The sequence below is a fragment of the Pinus tabuliformis genome, chromosome 9, assembly GCF_031772625.1.
Source record: "Pinus tabuliformis cultivar Carrire ecotype Pingquan chromosome 9, CPIR1, whole genome shotgun sequence".
In the NCBI taxonomy this organism is placed as follows: domain Eukaryota; kingdom Viridiplantae; phylum Streptophyta; class Pinopsida; order Pinales; family Pinaceae; genus Pinus; species Pinus tabuliformis.
The window spans coordinates 1,354,870,412-1,354,888,553 of record NC_142307.1 but is presented as its reverse complement, the minus strand read 5'-3'; the positions used below and the strand labels follow the sequence as shown (position 1 = coordinate 1,354,888,553).

At 34.8% G+C, this 18,142-nt stretch overlaps 1 protein-coding gene across 1 annotated transcript; it reads right to left on the bottom strand.

Moving 5' to 3' along the window:
* Positions 1–4,564: 4,564 nt before the first annotated feature.
* Positions 4,565–8,479, bottom strand: LOC149153532 (ras-related protein Rab11A-like). Its single transcript, XM_089441112.1, has 2 exons — positions 7,440–8,479; positions 4,565–5,370 (listed from the first exon to the last, which is right to left on the bottom strand). The coding sequence occupies exons 1-2, from the start codon at positions 7,664–7,666 to the stop codon at positions 4,926–4,928; spliced, it is 672 nt and encodes a 223-aa protein (XP_089297238.1). The 5' UTR covers positions 7,667–8,479; the 3' UTR covers positions 4,565–4,925.
* Between the last annotated feature and the right edge of the window lie 9,663 nt (positions 8,480–18,142).

Genomic DNA, 18,142 nt, shown 5'->3' with positions numbered 1-18,142 from the left:
CTCCTTCATGGTGAGCCAAAACTTTATTATAAGTGAGTATGATCATTGTGTATACTTCAAAAGTTTCAATGGCATATTCATTATCTTAGATTTGTATGTTGATGATATGCTTATTGCAAGCAAAAGCATGGGAAAAATCAACATGTTAAAGGCTCAACTCTCTAAGGCATTTGATATGAAGGAACTTGGAGCAACAAAACATATATTGGGCATGGAGAGACAAAGAGATAGGAAAAATGGTAAGCTTTGGTAATCACAACAGAAGTATGTGGAGAAAGTAATTGAAAAGTTCTGTATGAACAATGTGAAACCTATTAATGTTCATTTAGCTTCCTATTTTAAGCTTTTTTCGGTTTTGAGTCCTAAAACTGATGAAGAAAAGCAGTATATGTCTCATGTACCATATGCAAATGTTGTAGGCAACTTAATGTATGCGATGATATCTACAAGACCTAACATTTCACATGCAGTTGGAGTTGTCAGCAGGTTCATGGCAAATCCTGGTGAAGAACATTGGTGAGCAATGAAATGGGTGCTTTGATATCTAAGAGGCACAAGTGACCATTGCATCATCTTTAATGGTAGTGAAGGATCAGTCTACAGATATGTAAATGCTGATTATGCAGGTGATTTGGACAAAAGAAGCTCTACTACAGGTTATGTCTTTACTCTTGCAGGTGGATCAATTAGTTGGATGTCAAAGCTTCAAGAAACAGTTGCATTGTCCACTACCGAAGCAGAATATATAGCTGCTTTCGATGCTAGCAAAGAAGCAATCTGGTTAAAGGGCTTACTTGATGAGATTGGAAGGATGCAGGGGAAAGTGAATGTATTTTGTGACAGTCAAAGTGTTATTCACTTGGCTACAAATCCTGCTTATCACAGCAGAACCAAGCACATTGATGTAAGGTATCATTTTCTGAGACATGTGATCGATGGCGGAAAAGTAGCTCTTCAAAAGGTCCATACGTAAAAGAATTGTGCAGACATATTCACAAAGCCAGTTACAGTAAAGAAGTTGTGATGGTGTTTAGCTTCTCTTGGCTTGTAGAAAAGATGATGAATGGGCATGGGCAAAGGATTAGAAAAATTGTTGTCAAGGTGGAGTTTGTTGGAAGTTTGACAACTAATTATGTAAATTTGGGTAAAATGTATTAATTATTAACTAGTTAGTTTTATACTGGAACATCGGTTATGTAACTGAAATAGCTCATATAAAACTGATGAATGCCCGAACTATTGTATGGAGAATCATTTATTGATTGAATAGAGATTTCAATCCCTTGCCCCGCGGATATTTCCTTGACGTCCTGTCAAAGTTTTACCACGTAACTCCGGTGTTATTACTTGTGTGTTTGCATTCAGTTTTCCTGTCAGTTATATGTCTTTCTTAGTTAATCTATAACTATAAATACCTTCTTTCTTTCTTGATCAGTGATCCATTCACCTATTAAAACTACATGTTGCAAGAAATTTTATCTAATTAGTTTGTTATGCATTTTTTACCACAACTTAGAAAGATGGCATATAAATGTGTTTCAAAATTATTTTGTACATTAGCACTTCTTCTTAATTTTTCGTATTAAGTTCCTTAGAGAGCTTAAATTCCTTGTAAAAATTAACCATTCAACTATGTAATGCTTTGATTCATATTTGAATATGACCTAGCATCCCATGGATCCGAAGTCCAACATTAAACAAAGTATGTCAGACTTTCTTTCACATCTGAATATGCCCTGGTATCCTATAAAACTATTTTTTTCAATGTCGTACAAGGTCTGTGATGCTTTGTTTCATATCTGAATGTGCCCTGGTATCTCATAAATCTGATTTAATCTTTGAAAGTGTTTTCAAAGCGTGAGTAATAAAGTTTGACATTTAAATCTGATAAAAACTTCCTTTAATTCTAGTCCGCATGGGGTAGCTCAAGTGGCAGTGGCCGTGGAAATGAAGTCTCACCGAACCGGAAGTCTTGGGTTCAAATCTTGGGCTACCCTTCCCCGTAGCGGGGTGTAATGGACATGAAAATCAGAGAGTCCTACCAAACTTACAAAAAAAAACTTTCTTTAATTCTATGACTGGTTTAGTTTACTTTTCTTGTATATGCACTAACTTTTTAATATAAAAAGAGGTACTACGCAAAATTATTTGTATAAAAGGCTGAGTTTAATTAAAAAATTTGCATCTTAAAAGAGACTATTAATGTATGTGACACAGGTGAGTAATAAAGGTTTCATTTTGTGTATGAAACTTGGAAGAAAGGAAAATGAATATCTTAACCCTAAGTTTCAAACATGCTTCAGATTTTACATTAAATCGTTATTTAACTTTGTTTCTCTATAGAGTAGAGGATACGAATATCATGCACATATATAAAATATCAATAGCCATTAAGAGACTTGGCCCAGAACGTTGAGCAGCACCATTTCATCATGAGTCATCTTAGGTCAGCCAATAATCCATTCTCAAGATCATTATTGACGACTACAAACCAATGTGGAAAAAGTCGAAGTCGGGATTAATTCGGCAAGGGTCCAAAAGTTGAAAAACTCGTCAAAGTCGGGAGTTTTTTGAAAAAGTCGGCAAAAAGTCGGCAAAATTAAAAAAACACAAATTATTCATTTTTTTAATTTTTTTTAACATCTAGAATATCCACAACATCAAATAAATGCATTTGCACATAAACATGTAAAGAAAGCTAATATATAATATGTATATGAAGTCTAATGCTACATCACATATCAAAATAGTGAATCAACTCCTGAATTTTGAGTCTTGTCCGAGTCTCAACTCTCAAGAGTCAAAATATCAACAAAAAATATAATAAATGTATATCATAAGTCATCTAAAAGTCATCAAGTAATCAGTCACTGAGATCCTCTTCCCCTTTTAATTTTTGTTTCCGCTAATTGTATTAAGAAATAAGTCATGCATTTATTCAGTAGATTGTAATCTGCTTGGGTAATAAGGTGTCAGGTGGTAGGTCTAATGAAAATTAACAGTGAGTATCACAGTAGATGTGAAAATTAACGCTTGGTGAATCCAAGCTGCTTATTTTCTGAGAAAACAGTAGATGTCAGATTATTAACCTAGCCTTGGCATCTATTATTCAAAAACTCTTGGAGGTAAAATCCACTTCTGATACATAACCTTTCCCCACATTTACAGGGAATTCACCACTAAAGAAGATTCCCTTTCAAAACGTGCTCTCATTGCAGGAAGGATCTTTGCTATCACAAGATTTCATAGGTACTTTGTCCCTGTCTGAAAAATGGGTTCTTTTTTGAGGCACTAGTTTTGTTTTTTCTAGATAGGTTGTTGCTATTTGATCTTCATGGCCTCCTCTTTGTTGTTTCTCCTGGAAGCATTCAACAACTATAACAATGTTTTTGATGGTGTGGGATTCTTTCTACGGAAGGCTGTTGTATTCCTATCCTTTTGGTACTTTTGTAATCTTTTGAAAGGGCAATGGCTGTTAGAGTCTGGATCACTGAAAGCCTGGAGGCTTAGCCAATGTATACTTTGCTTTCTAACTAGAAATATGAAGTATAAAGATTTGTTTTTCCTTGGAAAACAAAAACATATCTTAACCTCAAAACTAACAGATTACAAATGAGACTGCTATGCTCGCAAGAAGTATGACAAACAATACAATGCAATAACTTGAAAATGCATGGATGGAAGCTTCAATTTACAGTTTTTTCACCTTTGCGGCCTCTTTATCCGCAGCCTAGGAAGGGAGGAAGACTTTTTGGGTCGACTCCCGATTAAATCGGGAGTATAAGGAAAAAATCGCGATTTTTTCCTTTGTGAAAAAGTCGCCAAAAAGTCGGGGGATTAAATCGTTTAGTTCAAAAAATCGCGTTTTTAGGATTAAATCGGGATTTTTTGCAGACTTTTTCCACACTGCTACAAACGATCTCATACAGTAGCAACTCACAGATTTTTCAGACTTTATCAAATTGGGCTTGAAATCTGGTTTCATTCCAATATTTACTTTCAACAGTCCAAGGCTTTTGAAATGTCCAATGCCAACAATTTTTTGGTGTCAAAAGGATTATTTACACAATTTTACTTCGAAGAATATTATCTCTGAGCTTTTCTAGTAATATCCAGTAGTAAATATACTCGAAACTGCCTCCAAAAGATTTACATAAAAAAATGCAATTTCCTCCTCAATTGTCAGTTAATTCATAAAAGGTTTTAACAGAAAACTTACAGAAGAAGATCGCAAGAACCTGTTAAAACTTAATAATTTTTCTATTGTTGCTTAACCAATAAACAAACAAATTATGTTGGTGAAACAAATGTTAATATGGCATACGAAACCACTCTACTTATTATGATATTTGACCTATATTTCCTTTATAGAGATCCAAGCTGAACAAGAAGAGCTGCATAGTCTTAGCTTCACTGATTCCTCGAAGTCATACATATTTCTAAATCAGAGCCAAAAGTTGAATGGGAAAGGGAAAGGAGATTTAAGCATATCTCCTTGTTATTATTCACATACAAATAGGCCATGCCATGCAGGGGAGGGAGAGTAAGGCAGAACAAGCAAACATAATCACCCCACAAACAGTTGGCACTAATTAATTTTAAAAAATTATTCCAAAATACAAGAAGTATATCAAGCAACGGATGAGAGATCTGAGATCTCTTCAGTTATTCTCTAATATGTGTTTCAGCAGCTCATAAAAGGTCATAAAATACGAAATCAATAGACCCTGATAACCACATATACCTAAAATCCACTTAGCAAAATACTGGCCTCAAGAGAGTCCAGATTACAAGATCAAAAAGGGCTCTATCCGAAGTGCAAAAGTCCTTGCTAACAGAACAGAAAATGCAACTCCTTTATATTTTCACCAATAATGAATACCTGAGACCAATAAAAGGAAAGGATATACCAAATCAACAAATTATCATGATGAGCAACAGTAACTCTTGTTCGTTGAGACTTCCTGCACTTCCACGGGAACATTAAGTTTGGTGCCTGTTAACAACGCTGAATTTCCATTTCCTTGATCATCATTTGCAATGAGGGCCTTTTTGCTGATTATCCTGTAGATTTCTGTCAAAACAGTTAAAAATGCACTTTCTACATTAATTGCCTCGAGTGCAGAAGTCTCCAAGAAAAACAAACCTTCCCTCTGAGCAAATTCTTTTGCATCATCTACCGGAACTGCACGCAAGTTACCAAGATCACATTTGTTGCCTATGAGCATAATAATAATATTACTGTCAGCATGGCCTCTCAGCTCCTCGAGCCAACGGGACACATGATCAAATGTCTGTCGCTTAGTTATGTCATATACCAGCATAGCCCCAACAGCACCCCGATAGTAAGCACTTGTTACTGCTCTGTACCTATTCACGGACAAAGAAAGCGATGGTCAAAACAATTAGTAATCACCAAATAACTCTTACAAGTCCATGTCATGATATTCATTGTATGTCATAAGGAACTTCCCTTACAGTCCTTAAGCTCTACCAATCTGGACAATGCTTGTTATTATTTCTGCGCATGCATTTTGTAAGAAGCTTGTATTAATTGTGCCCCTTGTTTAATATGATCCAACTATCAAACGCTATATATAATAATATTAATAACTCATATCCACCTTAAGTGTATCCCTTCACTGTAAGGATCAATACTCACCCCTTCAATTCAGGTGAGAATAGAGCTCAAAGTTAGGAGACTGCGGAGCCAGTAAAACGTCACAAACTATAGGGTTTATCCGATGGCTAAATCCATGATTGACAGGCAGTAATTGCTTACGATCAAGGCAAATATGCTTGGGTTTATCGGCAAGTTGAGCCTATACTTCACATAAAATGACATAATCAGTATACTTACTAGTTCAGAACCATAATTTTACTTGCATTATTGCCGCAAATAGATGCTAATGTTTTTCATTGCAAATTCTCAAGATTTTATCTTATTGTTAACTAATAGGGTTTCTTTCTCTCCCCCTGTTTTCCAAGTTGGATGCATCATTATATTGAAATTATATTCATGAGAAAAATAAACCAATAATTCATATGTAAGGTTACAGCCAAGCCAGACACCAAATTGATCTATGAGACTCTCTTGTTTGTGGAACAAGGGACCCACCTCTACACAACAATTTGACTGCTAAAGTTTACAGAGATGTACATACTCTACCTCACTCTAGATTTGAACCTGTGACCTCTTACCAGACACCAAGTTGGTGTATGAAGCTCTCTTGTTTGTGGAACAAGGGACCACCTCCATACAGCAATTTGACTGCTAAAGTTTACAGAGGTATACATATTCTACTTCCCTCTGAATTTGAACCTGTGAACTCTTACGAGGTAGCATATACTCTTATCCATTAAACCTACTCATGCATCTATGATATTCAGCCCCAGTTTAATCCGTAGCAAGGAACTACAGAGGTCACAGCAAAGCTTTTTCATTTCAACATCTAACGAACTCAATAGGAGACACGGACAACAGAGAACAGATCACTAAGGTAACTGAGGCCCCGCTTTTTAAGACTAGGTGCAAGTTGCGAGTCGTGACCATGCATGATATTAGAGCTTATGAAGTTGCAGGAAAACGATACAACAGGAACTAAATTAGTTTAGTTATCATGCTATGCAAGGGAAATAACTAGTAGACCACTCCCCAACCTGCCTAGTAAAGTGGCATTTTAATTTTTAAATATAACAAAAAAATTAGAACCAACCCGTTAAAAAAAACACAATTCACAACAATATAAAAACAACCATTGGTTGGCAAGTCACTGAAAACTGTTACTTTGTTTTGTCACATTGAAGAATAATAAACATCCAGGAAAAGAGGAATGAAAATTTCAGTTCCCTGGTTAAGACGCTCTAATGTCATTTTGTTAATATTTCTCTACCCGTTTTGCATGGCTAATTTCTGATCAATTTTGTAAATTAGCAAATTTTATCTAAAATATACGCTACAGTTATAAAACTCCTAAAAAATCCAGTCCATCGTCGGCAAATTCTACATAAAATTCCAAAAATGGGTGATTTCTGTACATTCGTCTTGTTCATGTTCATTGGTTGGAAGGTAAAGATCACCACGTTGACCCTTATAGTGCTTAGAAATAAAAATTATCTGACCAGATAGCATCAAGGAAAACATATATATATTCTCAATACTCATACAAAAAGGTCTTAATTCTGCGAGTGGCAGAAGAACTGTTTGGCAGTTCAGGTTCTGCGTCAACTGGCCACAAAATCTATACACAGAAAGGACCCCACACATATTAAAATCTTAAGCTTCTGAAGGGTATGCACTTGTTATTTGCGGTTAAAATTGATCCTAGGGTTTAATGGATCACCATAACAAAGAACTCTCCCGTCCAAAGGCAAAGAGATCATGGAAAACCATAAACATATTAAATATAAGGGGAGCCAAAACGGCCAAGAAAACAAACCTCTCTTGCCCAGCAGTATCCCATATCTGTGCCTTGACTGTTTTATGATCAATCATAAGAGTCCTGGTCTGGAACTCAACTCCTATGGTGGCCTTTGAATCCAAGCTGAACTCATTCCTCGCAAACCTCGAAAGCAGCTGTGACTTACCAACAGCGGAATCACCAATCAGAACAATCTTAAACACATAGTCTATTTTTGGACCGTAATCTCCATATGAGCCAGCCATTCTTTCTCTAAATTCTGCCGCTTTCTCTTTCGTGTAAGTCAATACCCCTTTAAAACACTACCGAAAACACAACCGCAGGGCTCTGCGCGTGATTGCCCGAGTCACCGAAACCAAATTCTATCAAATTCGGCAGAAAAGCCTGCAAATCCGGAATTGAGCTGATTGCAATAAGCCTTGAATTTACCCAAATCCTTCAAAAGGTGTGAATCTCAGAATTCTGTCAAATTTGTCCCAAATAATGGATCCAAAAGCCCGAATTTTTTTGAATCGCGGCCCTCGAACAAAAACGAAATTACCATCGCCTAAAAGCCAGGCTAGAATTTTCCTAAGAGGGGTAAGGCTTTCTAGTTTTCACTAAGCTGATATCAAAGATGGAAGAAACATTACATAATATTGGATCAAGCCTCGAATCGCAGGTAAATGGGCTCAGAATAACCCAATTTCCACAATTTTCCACACGGAAAACACCAAATTCTGCAGAGTTTCCTAATTCTGGCGTCAAGAATCAAATCTTTTCACGGTTATTTTCAATCAAGATGTACAGGATTTTCTGAAGAAGCGGGCCTGACGTGTATTTAATGTATTCCTGAGGTGTTGGTGTCCTTAAACAGAATAAAATATGGAGAGTTCAACCATAATGACGATGATCGGCAGATCTGCCTCTGGAAACAGCAAATTCTAGCCCCTTTTGCGCCTGCACTTCCCCCGCCAGGTCTTGTGCGGTGGCTGGTCGTGGCTGGAATAGCAAATTACTAGAATTTGAAAAGAGAGACCAAATAAAATGTTATGACTTTTGGGTGACAGTTGATTAAGGCAATGCCGTATGTAGGTGCCAAAACAAAGTGGGCTCCTTTGTGAAAGGTAAATCGTTGGGAATAGGAATAGGAATAGAAAGAAAAAGTTGGAGGAGATCACTTTCTCGGAATTGGGCCCACCAGTTGTGTATATATTCATGTGATGTCACATATACAGAGGTACTAAATCTTCAATCCATCCATATAACGACTCTGTGTACTATTGTGGGCACATCAGTTTTATACCAACTGTTATGATTCTGATTTCATAGTATCTGCTTGGGATGCTTTATTTTTTGTATTTCATTTAAATTAGGTCAAAAAAATATATAATATTTTTTTATTATTTACTATTTCAGTGGTTTAAATCAATGTTGGGATGTGATTAAATTTTTTATTATTTGTGTTTTTTATTTGAATAGTAACATATTTTGATAATTTAAAGTTTTGTGATATAAAGGTGAGGTTGAATGTAGATACTCGAAGGTGATTTAAGGTACATTTTCAAAAGAAGTCTAATAGTTGGATTTTAATGTAGATTTTTAAAGGTGATTTCCAAAATAATTAAGGAATATCTTCAAAAGATGTCTAATAAGATTTTAAAATGATGGAATTGTTGGACCACTTTCCAATTTAACATCTCAATCATTTTTTAATAATTAGGAGAAGCATTTCTACCAATATTCGCCTTTCTAAATTGTTTTATAGAAGAAAACTTATAATCTATATCATGAAAATACTTTAATCACAAACCCTAGAAAGAGAAGATACACTCATTAAAAAGGCAATTTGAATAATTGATAAACACTAAGCTCTTATTAGCCTCCTCAAATATAATTCAACAAAATCTACATAAACAACAAAACTAAAATCCATAAGAGCAATGCAATTATATCTTACTTGCATTTAAAATATTTGTTGTCGTTTGAAACAAAGGATCATTGATATCATAGATTTAGGAAACTAGAATTCTTCACAAACATAATTCAATCTTGATTGCCATATCCCTAGACATTTGACCACATCAACTTCTAAAGAAGCATATATTTGTGTTACTTAATCTCACCATAGGATATTTTTTCTAGAGGAAGCCTAAGAACTTCTAATGCTCTCTTAAGACCTTCAAATTTTCTCTTATAATCACCTAAAAGTTGTAGAAAACAAAGTGGAGAGTCTTACTGAAACCTTGAGAGGATGAAATATGAACATTGGTTAATGGAATTGGTACTTGCACAAAAACAAGCTTCATATCTCCTAAGAACACGCAATAACTTTTATTTTCTAATGGATCCAAAATTTAGATCATAATCTTATCAAAACCAATGACAACTTCCCACAAAGAACACTAAAAAAAACAAGTTTGATTATAAGAAATCATACATCACTGAGATATCCAACTCGATATTTTCCCATGGACGTTGGGACCATTCCACACTCCTTCATAGATAGATTGTTGTGACAACAAACATGTTGTAATCCAAATTTAGCATAAAATGGAGGCAAGAACTTCTGTAGAGGTATGATTTGGTACTCTCTATCCAGTTCCTCGAAAGAAGTAAAATAATGAATAAACACTCCATAAAATATCAAATACATTAAGATCCTCATATGATCATTGAACACAACACCACCTAGAGGTTGTTACTCCTCCAACAAATGAGTTAACCTAGGTGCAAGGTCAAACTCTTTATAGCTTAACAAATCTTTAACTTTAGAAAACATCACCTAGCTATTATCAACCTACAAATGCTCAAGCCTATTTTCATTAGAGATTATTTCTAATGCCACATTATCTGTAGACCATCTAAGTTTTGAATTTCACTACAAAAGATCGAAGTTCTCATCGATGGAGATTCTGGCACAAGTAAAAGATAGATGAAGAATAGCTCTATCTAACTCTTTTTTATATTCAGGAGATTTTATTGGCTCATTGTTGTGACCAATTCCTGAATACTCCAAGCCCATTGCAAAATACCATTTGTTTTGTGCAATTTGTGACAAGGGTGTTCAAAATACACTAAGTTAATGTTTGTAATTCAAGCACAAGCAATACAGATTTCTGGAATTAGAAATCCTAACTCGAAGCTTTATCTACTAATCTCAAACTAGCATTCTTCGTTGGATAAAAAATACAAAATCTGAAAGAAAATTATAACATGAACATGAGTTTAAAATAATAAAAGAATAAATCCATTACCAAATATGTATACCAAGATGGCATTGGTGAAGAGAGCTTGATGAAGACTTGTGCACTCTAAAGCACCTCCTCTGGATGGGTCCTTAGTTTGCTTGGTGTATGTATGATCCCCTCCGTAGTATGTGAGCAAGGTACATAGATAAGAGGAAGAGATGCTCAAGATTTTTGGTGTGGTTTTGGAAACATAACCTTACTGTGAACAAATGGATCTTGGATAAACGGGCTTCAAGGCTTTTATAGCGTAAATAGCGGTAAAATTCGCTTGACATGTTCTTCAAACTAGTGGCTAAAGACGAAAAAATCAAATCTGGCAACTATAATCATCATTTAAAGTAGTCCACACATAACTAAATTCTCTTTTTAGTAAATATGGCCTAGAAACAATTAAAACTAGTTATTTGATGAAGAAATGCAACTTTTGGGGGTATCATTCACACTAGGAACACAACTTTTGGGGGTAATATCTACGCTATCCATTTTTAGCCAAATTTGGGGTTTAACTTTGTATTTTACAATGAGTTAGAGGTCATACGATGGTGGAAAAAGTGCTAAAATGGAGATTGAGTTGGTAAAACTACTATAAATGTCACAAGTGAGTAGTTTTTAGGTGATACCATGAAGTTAGGAGCAAAATGTATGACCAAAATAATTCACATGTTTGCCATCAAGTTATGATGATGGTAAACATGTTGTAATCCATATGTAGGATACAATGGAGGCAATAAGCTCTAGAGAGATAAGATTGGATGCTCTCTATGAAATTCCTTGGAAGAAGTAAAATAATGAATAAACACACTAGAAATTACTAGTTACTTTAAGAGCCTCATTAATTATTGAACACAACACCACATAGAGGTTGATATTATTCCAACAATTGGGTTAATGTAGGGGTAAGATCAAACCCTTGATAGTTTAGAAAATATTTTCTAGAGCTTTATTAAAGCTTAGAACGCATCACCCAATCATTATCAACCTACAAATGCTCTCATTTTCATTAGAGATGATTTCTAGTGCCATATTATTTGTAGTCATCTAAGTTTTGAAAGTTCATCAACATGACCAAACTACAAAATCTTTGAGTTCTCATTAATGGAGATTGTGTCACAAGTAAAAGACACAAAAGGAATAACTCTATCTAACTCGTTTTTATATTCAAGATATTTTGTAGGCTCATTATTGCCACCAATTCCTAAATACTCCAAGCCCAACACAAAATAGCATTTGTTGTGTGAAAATTGTGACAAGGGTGCACGAAATACACTAACTTGATGGTTGTGAATCAAGCACAGGAAATAAAAGGTTTTAGAGTTAGAAACTCTAATTCTAAGCGACATATATCATTCTCAAATTCATATTATTCATGGGATAGAAGATACAAAGCATTGAAAGAAATTATAACATGAACGAGAGTTTAAAAAGAATGAAAAAATAACTACTTCACCAATTAGATATGGCCATAATAGGACTTGTGCCTCCAAAGCCCCTCTTTGGGGGCTTCCTTGGTTTTGTAGTGTGTGTATGATCCCTCCCTAGTGTGCAAGCAAGGTACTTGGATAAGAATGCAATAGCAAGAGGAAGATCTCCTTAAGATTTTTGGTGTGATTTTCACAACATAGCCTTACTATTAAATGATGGATCGTGAATAAAGAAACTTCAAGAATTTTATAGGAAACATAGTGGTTAAACCACCTTTACATGATCTTGAAAATAGTGGCTAAAGATGACCAAATAAAGGTTAGGAGTTATAATTAGGGTTTAAAGTGGTCCATATATAACTAAATTCTTATTTTAGTAAATTTGCCTTGAAAACAATCAAAATTTTTTTTTGGTAAATTCGTGCATATTTTGGTGGTATTATATATGCTAGGAGTACAATTTTTGATGTAATGTATACAAGGGACCCTTTTCATCAAAATCAAGGTTTAACTGTGCAGTTTCCAATGAGTTAGAGGTCGTGTGATAGTGGAAAAATGGGTGAAATGGAGGTTAAGAATGCTAATGTGATATATTTTGTTATCATTTCCATAAATGTGGCAAGCAAGTAGTTTTTAGGTGATAACAAATTGCTCCCTAGTGTGTGAATCTAGGAGAAAATTGTATGCCTAAACACACCACAATTTCTTTATCCAAGTATAGGGAACCAAGGAGGGATAGGAATGTCCAAGGAAGAAGGACTACCCATAAAAGGTCCATGGAGAACCACCTATCAATAATAAATATAGGATCTCAATGAGTGCAAGATAACCATACCCATGCTCATCGATATATCTCATAACAATGATACAACAATGTTCCATGGTATTAATGGGCTAGGAAAATGAGATCAAATGGGGTCTTAATACAATACAATGTGATGCTAATAAAAAGGTGTTGGAGTATAATAAAATGATATGAGAAATCCTACATACACATGATTGAAGTGAAAATCCCGGGTTCAAAATAGAAGCATAATCACCATAACTAATATGGAGACATAGGAGTTAATGCCCCCTCCCTAGAGGGGGAAAAGGAAACAACTTGGGAAGCCATACTAAATAGGAAATGGGCTCTAAATATATAAATTGAACTAGAATGAGGGAAGTTCAAATTGAAGGCTCTAAGAACAATGGAACTAAGCCAACCAAATTGAAGGAATTGTGATTGAGGCTAAATCATTAAAAGTTATGTACGAGTCTCAACAATATAAGAATGAGCTGAAGTCAAATGAGATCCTACCAATTCTAAGAGCAATAAGAACTCTCTCAACTTTGTCCAAGGTAACCCATCAATAAGTAAAATGGACCATGGTATATAAGACTAACCTTTAGAATCAAGGTGCTAGTATTAATAGGGGTAAGTTTGTCATTTCCTAGGAATACAAGGAACTCCTAAGGCCTAACATCTAAAGTACAACAACTAGATCTATATCTCTAGAAACTAGTGTTGTGCCTAGAACATGTGGGGATCTATTTGAGGGATGATATAGCTCACATATGTCTAGGAATCTAATACAATCCACTAGATCATTGAACCATAAAGTGTACAAATCTAAAATATGTGATAATGAGATAAAGTTAAGCACGTGAGAAACAACCAAGTTAAAGCAATGAGAATTCTCCCTACTTTGTCTTAGGCACTCGCCCATGAGGAAGATGGGCCTAAGGTGCACTATATGTTGTAGCCTAAGGTAATGTTGGTTCATCACATCTATGAAGCTTCTAGAGATAATTAATCAAAGGGTCGAATAACACTAGATAATCAGTTAAATGATCACCTTGCGAGACAATCAATTGAGTGGTCAACGAGTTGGTCGCATAACCAACTAGAAGATAGTGGTCAACTAGTCATATCCCTGACTGAATGGTCAAAGGAATCAATTGGAGCATCAAATCAACTTAAACAATTAGGGAACTAACATAAATATAGTCGATGAAATAGTGAAAATTTACTAGAAATGTTTGTAATTGTCAAGCTTCATCATTAGACCAAATCATGTATAATTCAAGGAAATTGGTTAGAATTGGTATCTATAAATAAAGGACCCTATGAGTCAAATAAATAACAATGAAGAACAAAATATTGTGATCTTATTTCTATGCATTGCGATGTTCCGATCATAATGTGTTGTGCTTTAACAATATAATAGTGTCTATAGACACCACCCAACATCTTGGGCTATTATTTTCTCTTTTGTTCGATATTTGATTAGATTCTTTCAGCAGTTCCTTTTGGTTCCCAAAATGGTATCAAAGTTGATGGTTTAAGACCTAAACCTGTTATTTGCAAATCATATTGAGTCAGATCTTTTCGTGATTGACTCTGGGTCAATCAATTTGTTGCATGGAATATTTCTTTTGAGAAAGATCAGATCTATTAGAATTTTTTGAAGATGATGTCTAAGATTGACCTTGTTATTTTGAATGGGAAAAATTATGTTGTTTGGGCACCATATATGGAAACCCTTCTGAAGAGAAAAGGGCATTGGGAGCATATGAAGACCATTGTTCCATATCCAAAGGATGATAAAATGAAGTTTATCATTGATGCAAAGAAAGATGAGTCTATTTGGTTCATCACAACCTACATTGGTTGGGAAATTCATTTTCATGTGAGTGAGATTGATTTCCCTCATGAAGACTGGAAGAATTTAAATTTTTTGTTTGAAAAAAATCGACGAAAGTCAAGTCATGAAATTAGAAAAGGATTTGATCTCTCTTGATCCTTATTCCTTTGAAAGAATTGAAGACTATCTAACTTGCATCAAAGATCTAAATATGAAATTAGGTGCATGCAGGAACAAATATCTAAAGAAAGTTGGACAACTCTTAGAATTGATCCTAAGAATATGTGGACATCTTATGATATTTTTTTTCCTCACTCTCGGTTAACTAAGAATCGCAAAAGGAAGACGGTAAGGATTATACTCTGATACCTTCTATGATTTTTTTTATCAAGGATCAACAGATGTTTCCTGAGTGAAGGGAAGCTTGGTAATAAGAATCAAGCTCATTTTCTCAAAGGTAAGGGCAAGTCGACATAAAAGGAAAGTCAAAATCAACCGGAGTATCTCGTTCAAAAACTTAGAAGCATGATGGGACTGAATCAACCAAAAAGAATCATAAGAAGAAGACATGTACTAACTGGGGGAAGGTTAGACATGTGGAGAAAACCTATTTCAAGAAGAGAGATGACTTGGAGCATAAATTCAAATCACTTGAAATTGAATGATTAGCTAATTGATTTACCAACAAGTTTACTTTCTCAATTGGAATGAAAGCGCTGCATGCTCATATGGCATAGAGTGAATGGGTCATTGATTATGGTCGTACCCACAATATGGAAAAGGACGCTTCTTTATTTTCCTTCTTGGATAAGGCTCCCAAGCAAAATTTTACTTGCAATATGTGTGTGTGTCAATTGTGTGTATGATTGGGAAAATTGTTGAATTTTGGTCATATGAGTTCATTGTTAAAAATTTAAATAAAGATGGGTTGGTTGTCTCCAAAGGTATTCTTGACATGATTGATGGACTATATAAGTTCTATAATATATCTTGACCCGACCATGAACCAAATGCTCTTGTGGCATATAAAACTAAGTGAAATCAACTTTAGAATGAAAGAGTCAAACATTTGAACTTTAGAAGCATCCAGATTATAGAAACTTAGAATATAGTTGTTGGCCCACCAAAGATAATCCTACCTAATGGAGTCTATGAAGGATGTGTACTAGGAAAGCATCATCAAGCAACCTTAAACTTTGGGAAAGCATGGCATGTGCATAAACCACTGGAGATGGTTCAAATTCTTTGCTACATAAATAAGCCTTAATTGGCTAGTGATGTATATATTCTAAATAATATTAAAGGAATTTTGGGTATTGGTCAAAAAGAAATCTGATCACTCAATTAAATGCTTGAGATTAGATAATGGTGGAGATTAAATTAATTGGCCTTTGAATATTACCTTACTTAGTTGGGTATCTCCTAGAAATTGTCAGTCCCTCATACTCCCTAGTATAATGGCATGGTAGAATGGAAGAATTACACCCTAGTTGAAATGACTTGTTATCTTCTACAAGCAAAGGAGCTAACAACGAAGTTTTGAGCTGAAGTAATTTACTCTGCCAACTACCTTTTAAATCTTGTTCTAATTAGAGTCATTAGTTCTATGAATCTAGTCTAATATTGACATGGTAGGAAACCCTTTGTTGGTTACCTTAGAGTTGTCGTATGCATCGCTTGGGAACATATTCATAATGATTATAGAAATAAATTAAATGAAAAAATACATGATTGCATCATGATGGGTTATTTTGATGAACCAAAATCGTATTGATCATTTGATCATGTCAAACAACAAATCAATATTAGGAGAAATTTCATCTTTCATCAAAAAGCTTTTGGATTAAGTTGTTGAAATCTTCTTCTAGAAAAATGAGCAATGATCTGATCGACATTGTCGATGGTTCATGATCAATCGTACCTTTCTTTCATATCTCGACCACTCCATCAAATATTGTTCTCGAGTAGATTACTAGTCAAACATCTTCAACTAAATCAATATTCTCTTCTGCTCAAGTTTTTGAAGCTCATGCTCATTCCTTGAGATAATGTTTACCTCAATGAGATGTTAAAACTATTAAAGTCATTGGATCAGATGTTAGTGATGCTTCTACCAACCGGATGAATTGAAGTCACAATTATCACACTATTCTTTCCTTTGATGGCTCATGATCATGAAACTTGTGATCCAAAATACTTTACAAATGCACAAGGACAAATTGAATGGGAACATGCCATGCAATCTAAGGTTGATTCTCTTTTGAACAGACACATATAAACTTTAGTTCCTCAACCACAAGGAAATAACGTTGTCAAGTGTCAAGGCGTATATAAGACCAAATTTAATTCTAAATGTGTCTTTGAACATCACAAAGCTTGTTTGGTTACAAAGGGCTTCTCACAACAAGAAGGCATTGACTACACTAAAACATTTTCCCCTATTGCAAAGATGAATTATGTTAGCTTGTTATTTTACTTATCATTTGTTCTAGATGGAAAATTCATTAAATGGATGTTAAAAGTGCCTTCCTTCATGGAGACTTATCTGAAGAAATATACATGGAGCAACCTTCTAGCTTTGCGATAGATTCTAGTCTTGTTTATCAAATACAAAAGTTTTGATATGGTTTGAAGGAAGCTCCTTGGGCTTAAAATGTAAGATTGATCTTGGGTTCAAATTTTATGAATCTAATCATAGTATTTATGTGTTACATCTCAATGATGATACTTTTACTGCCATTGTCTATGTAGATAACTTACTTATGATTAGTACTAATACAAATGTAGTTTTTAGATTGAAGAATTGGCATACTGATACCTTTGAAATGATTGACCTGGGTATTTTATATTTATTTCTTGGTCTTGAAGTCTTTCCTTTATATGATGATCTCTTCATTATTGGACCTATTGAAAAGATTCAATATGGTTGATTGTAAGCCATGTGATACTCCCTTTCAATCTGATGTTAATTTGACTCAAGAGTGTTCCTCTCTGAAAGTCCATGTGACCCTTCATTGACAACTAGTTGGTAGCCTCATATATTCGACTCAGAGTTGTCCTTACATTTATTTTCTGTTAGTGTGGTTTCTTGATTTATCCAAGATCCACGATAAAGTCATCGGAAAGCTACAAAGATAATTTTTTGTTATCTTAAATGTACCTCTCACTTTGGTATCAAATATTAATGAAGCTCAGGTTCATTGGTCAATTTCATTGACTTTGAATGTGTAGGCAGCAATGGTGATCGAAAATCTACTTAGGATATGTGTTTCACTTCAATGGTGGACCCATGATTTGGTCATGCAAGAGACAATATGCAGTCTCTCTTTTGACAACGAAAGCAGAGTATCATGGAATTATCAATGCAAGGATGGAGGCAGTTTGGGTTCACCAACTCTTAGGTGAGATTGGATTTCTTTTTCAAACCTCAACTATTATTTATT